This window comes from Gopherus flavomarginatus, chromosome 22 (genome assembly GCF_025201925.1).
Source record: "Gopherus flavomarginatus isolate rGopFla2 chromosome 22, rGopFla2.mat.asm, whole genome shotgun sequence".
In the NCBI taxonomy this organism is placed as follows: domain Eukaryota; kingdom Metazoa; phylum Chordata; order Testudines; family Testudinidae; genus Gopherus; species Gopherus flavomarginatus.
This window is the reverse complement of record NC_066638.1, coordinates 4,408,571-4,418,199: the sequence shown is the minus strand read 5'-3', so window position 1 is coordinate 4,418,199 and position 9,629 is coordinate 4,408,571. Positions and strand designations below refer to the sequence as shown.

The window sequence follows — 9,629 nt, the reverse complement described above, 5'->3', positions numbered from 1 at the left end:
CTTCAGCCTGAGTTTCTTGGATGAACAACTCTACATAAATGCAAAGTGTTATTAATATTTCATGCTGCAGTGCAAATGTGCTAACGGGGCTTGTTACGGGAAGATAAAGTGATGCCATTAATACACCTCCCGCTGGGTTCTGGTGGCAGCAGTGAAGGGAGTGGTTGTAGCGATTGATGGAATGGCTCATGAGTGTGGACAGAAATTAGGAAAGAGGCTCCTCTTTACGTTCTGGTTGTCCTCACTCCTGCAGCCGCAGCCCAGATGCAGAACGATGCAGCCCAGATCTCCCCACAGGCGTGATGGTTGCACAGGTCACCATCACGAGCTACGCTCCCGTAAGCAGAGACATAGTACAGTGCATTGATGTTAACGGTGTCGCTCTATCAGGCAAGAGCAGCTGAGTCAATAGACCTGATTCTCCACTGATGTGGGTGTAAATCAGGGGTGAAGTCAAGGGGGCTATATCCTCAGCGGCTGTAAATCAGCATAGGGTCATTGGCTTCAATCAGATTTACACCAGCTGAGGATCTGGCCCTTGTTCCCTAAGCCTTTCCCTGCTGTGTCCCCCTTGCCAGAGCATTTCGCTGACACGTGGCTGCAGCTTGCTTTTCACTGGGGCGGGTAGCTGCATGTATCCTGCCCAGCGGCAGTGGTATTGGACATTCCATAGGGGGCACTCTTCCCACTGAATCAACACGGAGCCACTGGTGCCAGAGAGCAGGGGCTGGGCCGGTTTTTGGATGAGACGTAAAACCAAGATTCGGACTCCTCAGGATGGCTGACAAGCCTGAACCTTCTTTTTCCCCACAAGATCTTTGGGGCGTGAACGACACTGTCCTGGCCAATTCCAAATAATCGTTATGTCCTACCTCTCTAAATCCCCCTTTGCGCCTCAACTGGATGCCACTTTCTTTCTCCTTTCAGCTGCTGTGTTGTGCTGGTAGAGAGCTTCTGTGCTCACAGCCAGAGGTGGCTGCACTTGTGAGGAGATGCCTTCAGCTCTAGGGCAGCGTTCTCTGCTGCAGTCTGGCCCACTTCGCACTGGCCTGGTGGCACAAAGGGGCTAGAAAGTCACTAGATCACCCCAGCTGGAAGGTCCCAAAGCAAAGGGAGTGTGGCTGAGGCTGCTCTAAAGTCCGCCAGGGCTGGTAGAAAACTAGCTCCAGAAGGAGAGTTCTACAGCTTGTCAATCCCTGTCGGTGATACCCAGTGGCTGTTGGCCTATAGCTGAGCCATGGTTTGCAAAGACCTGTGGGATTCTTTGTGATGAAAGACACGGAGGAGAAGGTTCCCGGGCATTGACACTGATACAGTGGAGCAAACCTGGGGGAGTCGGACCATGTCAGTCCCATCCCTGTATCAGCCTGGCCCCATATGGAAAACTCTGCTCACTTCCCCCTCAGTTTGAGGAGCAGGAGTGGGTTGGCTCTCTGTGCTGGCCAGGGGTTGCCCAAAAGAGGCAAGTTAAACCCAGAGAGCTGCAAACAGAGCCAGTTATTTCCTCTGTTCGAGTCAGACCCCAGGACCGCCTGTCAGTGAGAGGTGATCCTGGAAGGAAACTTGGATCGGAGAGCCCTCTGCTGGGAATCGGTGGAAATTCAGATCCGGATCAGAGCTTGGATCTGTGTGCGCTCTTCGGTTCAGGGGGCGCTGGAGTTTGTAGAGTAATATATTCGTAGGAGTGAAATGCCTTTGTTGTGGGTACCTGCTGCCCCTCCCCTTCGGGTTTGCAGTGCTGCCCCGGGATATGCATTGAATTAATCAAGGACAGAGTTGCAGAGGGTTACGCATGCTGCAGTGGGGTATTGCAATGGCCTTTCGCCTCTGATGCTTTCGGGGCCCATCAGATATGGGCCACGGAACTCAGGTTTGGGCTTTGCAAAGGGGTGAATTGGATTTTTATCAGCACTAGCAAAGTCTCAGGGGATTCAGATAATAGGGTCCTAATTTGGTCTCTCGCTAGTTCAATGAGATTTAGATCAGAAGTAAAAATGACATTGATGTGTCCCTGTCCCTGAGCCAACTCCCCTCCCACGAGTCACTTGTGTATATTCGTCTGCTTTTACGTCCTGTGTGAAGTTGTTGTGTGTGTAGCTGTTAAACAGCCACTCCGTTCCACACCAGAAGTGGCTGCATTCCAGGGATGGGAGAAGTAATTCATAGACACACCAGGTTTTCCAACGAACTCAGCACCAGATTATCTAGGACTTAGCATCCACAGTTGGGGCCACTTTTTCCAAAAAACTCAGCTGCCTGATAGACACCAAAACAAGGGCCAGAACTGCAGAAGTGTTCAGCACCTCCCAGCTCCCATTGTGACTCTGATGGCCAGAGTTTCCAAAGAGCTAAAATCCAGCCCCAGTTCTGGGTGCTGAGTTTGGGTGGAAAATGAAGCCCACGGTTTGTAAATCTGTAAGTGTTCTGGGAGCTCTTGCAAAGTGACAGATGTTATATAAAAATGGCAGAGGATGATTATAACATTGCAGAATAGAATGGCCCAGTTAGCATCATCCTCACAGGAGCAAAGAATGCCTGCAGGCCTGGTGACTTCAGTCAGGCCTATTACACAAAAAGCATCACTAGTTTGACTCCTTATATAATGGGAATCTGCAAATCTTGCAGCATCTCTTGGTTTTAAAAATACTTGGGGGAAACTTCCTTCCTTGGGGAGTCAGAAAAGGGAGGAGGAGGAGCGCAGAAGACTCTTAAAGTGATTCCCCCCGGAGACAACTGAATAAAAAGAAGAACCAAAATCCTCGTGCTGCGGGCTCCCAGGGCCAGTTGCCTGTGTCGCTCCAGTGCAGTGCTACGCCACCACCTAGTGGCTAGCAGTGGTGCATCCACAGGGTTGAACCCCTGGGGCTCCTGCCTCGATCATTATATTTTCTCTGCAAGGGATAAAACACGGTGCACAGGGAAAGAAGCTAATGCCTGGTTGTAGTGAGGGGAGTCTGGCATTGCTGAAATGGCTGTTAATTAATTCCATGAGAAATAATTAACCATTGTCACTCATTAAAAGAGGGAGATGAAAATTCTCCACCAACGGCTGGCATGCTAGAAGATGTGATCTAACAGGCACCTGTTCGAGAGGTGAAGCTAACCTGGTCTGGAGAGACATAGCAGACCAACTGATTGAAACTCATTCTCAGCTACACTTCAGGCTCCTTGATGCCATGGTGGCAACCTGAAGGGATGGAAATGGCCACTTGAGAATATCTCTTGCTTGAAGTCCTTCCCCCAGCCCCGCCCCAGCTCCGGTGTAGAGGGCAGAAGAGGGGCTGGCATCTCGCAGGAGGCACAACCCAGGGGAAAGGGGACTAGGGCCACAAAGGTGGCTTTAAAGAAGCCCCATAAAAGTGGCCTGGATTCTGGCTCTAATGTACGGCAGCATTAGGCTGCCAGGACCCTTCGCTGCAGCGGGAAATCTCTATGGCTCTACGTGATAGAGACTCTTCCTTCTGCCATCACCCCAGCCCCTATGCCTGGGGCTGCATGTGCGCGTTGGGCAGGGGGAAACATTCATGGTCCCTACGCTGCTGGGCTGAAAGAGTCTCCCCCAGCCAGCTGTGCTGCCCTGTCAGACCGGACCCCACAAGAGGCCGTTGCTGGCATGGCTGCAGCGCTCATGTTCTTTGCCTGTTTTGCAAGCACCCAGGTGTCTGCTGAATAACTCCATGACTGTTTGCAAAGAGCCGCAGGTGGCATTGCGCGAGCTCCGGGTGGGGAGGTGTCTATGGCTGAGAGGGGACTGCATGGTCAGAATACCCCGGCCATGCAGTCTTTGGAAGGGGTGGTTTCGCATAAACTGCAGGCCTCTGAGGGATCTGTGACCTGTGGGGATGGGAGTGAATGTATCATTCTCCATGGCTGGGGCAGCAGGTACAGCATGCCCCAATTACTGGCACCAGGCCATACGTTATTTACATGACCGGCCGGAGGGCCCCCGCCAAGATCAGCCCTGAGCAATCTTATTGACGCCAACAGGGCTGCTCAGGCGAGTAAAGTCAAGCACGTACCTTAAGAGTTTGCAGGATCGGGGCCTAAAAATGCCACTGGGACAAGCCTCTCTTTCCAGCAGTCCTGCAAGCCGGCAGCCAATGGGCATCTTGGAAATCCACCTTAACTCCTAGACCCGCCCTCAAGAGGGCTTCCCTCTGAAAATTACTCCTCCTGGCTCGTGAAAGTGCAGGGATGAATTGCACTGCAAGCTCTGCCTTGTGCTCCGCATCCCCTTAGAGAAGAGAAGGACTCTGCAGGGGACCCCCCACCAGGTAAGGGGCATTCGCCAGGGGAGGAGCAGCTGCTTGGAGCTGGACCTAGGGAGGCTGCTGGACTGGAGAAGGTCTGGGAGCCGGGGCGTGTCTCAGACACATGGGCACAAAAAGGAACTTGGGCTGTCGGTTTGTCTCGGATTTATGCCCACAGTACACCGGAGAGAAGCAAAGCATCCCAGGCTGATCCTAGGTGTTTGCAATGAAATGTGTCAGCATGCGTTTCGTGTGTGTCTAGTCTTGTGTCTGGCTCTGTAGCTAGCTAGAGGGGGAGTGAGAGAAAGTTACTCCAGGTTTATATCTGAGTAAGGGCAGAATCAGCCCCATGGGCTCTAGCATGTGTCCTGGATATGCATGAGTTGGGTGTTGTGCATGCTGCATTACTTGCTGTGGGTGTATGTTGGGGCTGTGTTGTGTGTCAGTGTGCCTCTATAGCAGAGTAGCTGATTAATAATCGTAGTTTGCATTCATGTAGCACTACGTGTGCTGCTCTCAAAGAGCTTTGCAAAGGACGATGAATATCATCCTTATTTACTAATGGGGAAACTGAGGCACAGAGGTCTGGTGACTTGTCCAAGACACACAGTGATTCTGGGTCAAAGCCAGGAGTAAAAGTCAAGTCTCCTGGCCACCAGGTCTAACCACCAGTCCATTTCCCCTCCCTCTATAACCTAGTGTAGCTTTTCCTAATCCTCCTGGTTCTTGATTTGTGTCTGTACTGATAGTGACTCGAGATTTCCCAGTCCCGCCCTCCTCCTCCTCAGCCTCCTGGTATTTATCCAGGCTGTTCCACACTAGCCAAGCATCCACCTTGTGTGGGATGCATTAGCCAGGTTTATCAACATCCTTCCGCCCAGACTTTGTTTTGGTGCCCAGTTGGGATGTCGGTTGCCTTGCGTACACAAGGTGCCACCTCCAGTTGTTTGTCAGGCCTGAGGAATGGGCCTTCCCCTCCAAACGCACAGCGCCCTGGCCGGGGGCGTGGAGGGAGGACAGCATGGGAGATCTGGTTCCTGGCTCTGCCACTGTAGCACAGGTCAGATTCCTGGGATGAGAGAGGACCTTTGGCATCAGAGCTGCTGACCTATTACATGATTCATCCCTTAGCTTGTTTTATGGGTGGTTTTCTGAGGCCGTGCCTGGCAACTCAAGGCAAGTGAATAACAAATAGCTTGGTAAAGAGGGGCTGGCCTAAGAGAGAGATGGGTGGGGAGAGCCACTGCGCTCTGAAACCGCCAAAATCTGCACCCGGGAATGGTCTCCAGAGAAAATCTGGAGTTTTGGTTTCTCGCTGGCTGGAGATCTAACCCCATCTTCCTGGCCATCTTTTATTCTAGACTCGTCCAGCTTTGCTCAGTGACTAGAGATGTGACCAAGAAAGGAAGGGACGTGGAAGGGGACTTCGAATTAGCAGCCCCCATTCAGACTGGGAAGGGGGTCACCATTGGCCTGGGCAGCTCAGTGGCAGAGTCTGTTTAGATATTGCCCTCTTCTACGTTGGCCTCAGCCATCAGTCTGAGATGGCAGAGCTCCAGCTGTAAGCTCTTTGGGGCATGGACCCTCTGTTTGCACTGGTGCGCTACAAGCCCAGAACAGTGGGGTCCTAGCCCATGACTGGGGCTTCTAGGCACAACTTCACCCATTATTTCAAATTGTAGGGTGCAGAATGGGCCCATCCATCCTTATCCCTTCCCACAGTGGGGTCCCGTGAGCCCCACAGCAAAAGGCATTGACCCCAATCTCACTGGGTTTCTCTGCCAGGTCATCGCATTTCAGGTCGAGTCAAGCACACCGCTGACTTACTTGCCAGGCCTGAGTCTGGTGGGGAATTGACCTCCCAGCTGATGTCCCTCCCATGGAGGTTGCAGCTCTGGCCCCTCGTCCTTTTCCCACCCTTCCTCCCACCTGCCCTGGGTCCGTGCATCACTTTCCTCTGCAGAAGCCATCGGGTTGCAGCCTGCCACCATCCGCCGTTTGTTTCTGCAGGAAAGTGGGCAAAGGCTTACCCTGGAATGAATCAATACATCTCATTTCCCAGGCTGAGGAGAGATGAATCACCATTTTCCACCCCGGCTCCATGGGGGCCTTTGGGGGAACGGACTTTCTTTCCTCACTTGCCCTGCCTTTGCCTCTCAGGAAGCAGTGTTTAGGAAAGGACCCTTTCTTAGAGGAGGACCAAGCATTGCTAAACTGCAATTCTTGTGCTTACTCGAGAGCTAGACTTCCCGTATAAGCTCAGCCACGTTTGGCTGGGTGTGTCCGATACGCACTGCCCTACCTGCTTTAAACGTGATGCTTCCTTCTGCTATTTGTACCTTCACAGGGTTGGAAGCGTTACATGTTAGGGACTGGTTAGCTTCCTCAGTCACTTCAGACACCAACAAACTTTGCTTGAGGGGTAACTTCACCCCGCTGCAGAGAGCCAGTACGTGGCCTAGACACAACTTAAATCTCTCCCGCAGCTAGTCCTGTAAGTGCTGCATAGGCCAGTGCGAGGGGTGAGTTTCAGCCCATGTGTTTAAAAAAAAAAATACTCTCAGGGCTGAGTGACGGTCATAAAACCCCACCAAGATTGCCCTGTCCCCTGTAGACACTCTCAGCATCACAGTCTAGGCCATGTCTGTGGCCAGTGGGTTACAAGCTGCTTTGTGTGCAGTGTTATATGAGCACATGGGTTCTGTTCCTGGCTCTGGGAGGGGGGTGTTTGGGCAGTGGGGAGAAGCAAGAGGCAGGATTCCTGGGTTAGATTCCCAGCTATTAGAGGGAAATGGGGTCTAGTGGCTAGAGCTGGGAAGGCGTGGCACTGGAAGTCAGGACACCTGGGTTGCATTCCCATCTCTGAGAGAGAGTGGGAGCAAGTGGTTAGAGCAGTAGGGGTGGCACTGGGAGGCAGGACTCCTGAGTTCTCTTCCCAGCTCTGGAAGTGGAATGTGCTTAGAGCCGGAGCCTGGAATATTGATTAGCGTCTCTTTATTTCTTCCCCTTGCAGACCCAATTAACGGGAGCCACGGACCATGAACTGGGGTATCTTCGAAGGGCTCCTGAGCGGGGTGAACAAATACTCCACGGCCTTCGGGCGCATCTGGCTCTCCCTGGTCTTCATCTTCCGGTTGCTGGTCTACGTGGTGGCGGCAGAGCGGGTGTGGAGCGACGACCACAAGGACTTTGACTGCAACACACGCCAGCCCGGCTGCTCCAATGTCTGCTTCGACCACTTCTTCCCCGTCTCCCACATCCGCCTCTGGGCCCTGCAGCTCATCCTGGTCACCTGCCCCTCCCTGCTGGTGATCATGCACGTGGCCTACCGGGAAGCCAGGGAGCAGAAGCACCGGGAGGTAGCGGGCGAGAACTGCCACCGACTCTACCCCAACCCCGGCAAGAAGCGGGGAGGGCTGTGGTGGACCTACCTGCTCAGCCTTGTCTTTAAGGCTGCTGTGGATGTGGTTTTCCTCTACATCTTCCACCGGTTCTACAAGAACTACACCCTCCCCAGCGTGGTGAAGTGCGAGATCCCCCCGTGCCCCAACATCGTGGACTGCTTCATCTCCCGGCCCACGGAGAAGAACATCTTCACCCTCTTCATGGTGGTCACGGCCTGCCTCTGCGTCCTGCTGAGCGTGGTGGAGGCCTGCTATCTGGTGGGGAAACGGTGCCAGGAGTCCCTGCTGTCCAGAAGCAAGAGCAGCCGGAGGGAAACCAGGCAGTTCAGGAGCATCGTTCATAACAAGGACTGTTCCCTCTCCCACGGCGAGCAGGACAGCCTCGAGCCCAGAGGGCAGGTTTTCCACGCGGCGGATTGCAAGCTAGTCATGGCTCCAAACACAACCAGTTCCCAGATAAGAGAAGATGTTATCTCCTAAGCGGAGGGAAAGACCTAGGGAGGCTGTCTCCGTGCAGAACGGCCCTTGTTCGAGACCAGCCCTCCTTGTTGGCCATGCCTAGATGTCACGAGCCAAGATCAGACCTGGCCTCTGCTGGCAGCTCGGCTCCCATCACACGCCCGGGTGTTAAGGACATTGGGTGCTTCCCCCTGCCTTGCATTGGTCTGGTGGAAATAACTGGACTCCGGCACTTTAGAGAAGAATGGCCTTGCTAGTCAGTGGGAAGTCCTATTGGAACCACAGACTGGAGAGAAGCAGGGGGAAGGGGAATGTTCAGAGGATGTTGTGAAGGCCAAGACTATAACAGGGTTCAAAAAAGAGCTAGATAAATGATAGACCCATTAATGGCTATTAGCCAGGCTGGGCAGGGGTGGTGTCCCTGGCCTCTGTTTGCCACAAGCTGGCAGTGGGCGGCAGGGGTTGGATCACTTGATGATTCCCTGTTCTGTTCATTCCCCTCTGGGGCACCTGGCATTGGCCACTGTCAGTAGACAGGATACTGGTCTGGATGGACCTTTGGTCTGACCCAGTGTGGCCGATCTCATGTTCTTAATGCAAAGCCTAGAGTTGTGGGATTTAGACTTATGAGATTTGATGGGTTCTTGCAGCAGCTGCTGCTGGCCACTACTGGAGTCAGGACACAGGGCTCGAAGGACCCTTGCTCTGACCCAGCCTGGCAATTCCTGTGGTGAGACATCATGCAGGATTGTGCCCTCCTGTGTCTTCCCGTTCCATGCCCAGTCTAACTTCACAGGCGTCCGTTGGAAGGTCCAGCCTCAGAGAGAGGAGTGGGATGTAAGGAACAAGCCAGACTTCTCCGCTGGCAGTGAGAATTTCTCAGCCACTGTGGAAACAGAGCCAGATCCTTCTGTCTGTCCCTGAGTGACATGCCAAATGGTAGGGGGACGTTGGAGAAACCCGGCCTGGCCGTGGATGTTCCTGGGGTGGGGCTGCCTAGGCCAAGTGGGTATTTTCTCTCCAAGCCTGCTAAGGAGAGGGGGGTGAGGTCTCCAAAGTGCCTCATTTCATGAACAGTCCTTCAGCTTTGCTTAACCCAACGGGACCAACTGGGGGTAGCAGAAGACACTAGAAAGAACGGGAGGCTTCCCAAGAACAGAATACAGCAATTCCCATCTGCCAGAAATGCCCAATAATCCATCCTGCCAGAGATTCAAGTCATGGAAACTAAACACTTGCTGATGTCGGTGATGGGGAATCCGTTCACCCTTAGGGAATTAAAGAGTTTTGCTGACGGGGGAGGGGGGTAAGGGGGCGGTCAAGGGGAAAGAAGAAAATCTCCTAGATTCACTGGTTTTCAAGGCCATTATGATCATCCCGTCTGACCTCCTGCGTAACACAAGCCAGAGGATTCCACCCAGCCATTCCAGCATCAGGCCCGTAACTTTCCATTGAACTAGAGCCCATCTTTGAGAAAGGCATCCAGTCTTGATTTAAAGACTCCACAGGGTGGAGC

The 9,629-nt window shown here is 53.2% G+C and overlaps 1 protein-coding gene across 2 annotated transcripts; it reads left to right on the top strand.

Moving 5' to 3' along the window:
- The first annotated feature begins 4,193 nt into the window (after positions 1-4,193).
- LOC127039241 (gap junction beta-5 protein-like) lies at positions 4,194-9,398 on the top strand. Of its 2 annotated transcripts, none has more exons than XM_050932600.1 (2): positions 4,194-4,274; positions 7,264-9,398. In XM_050932600.1, the coding sequence occupies exon 2, from the start codon at positions 7,289-7,291 to the stop codon at positions 8,132-8,134; it is 846 nt and encodes a 281-aa protein (XP_050788557.1). In that variant the 5' UTR covers positions 4,194-4,274; positions 7,264-7,288; the 3' UTR covers positions 8,135-9,398. The 2 variants fall into 2 exon arrangements, with proteins under 2 accessions (XP_050788557.1, XP_050788558.1); XM_050932601.1 differs by lacking the exon at positions 4,194-4,274 and adding an exon at positions 4,372-4,467.
- Positions 9,399-9,629: the final 231 nt, after the last annotated feature.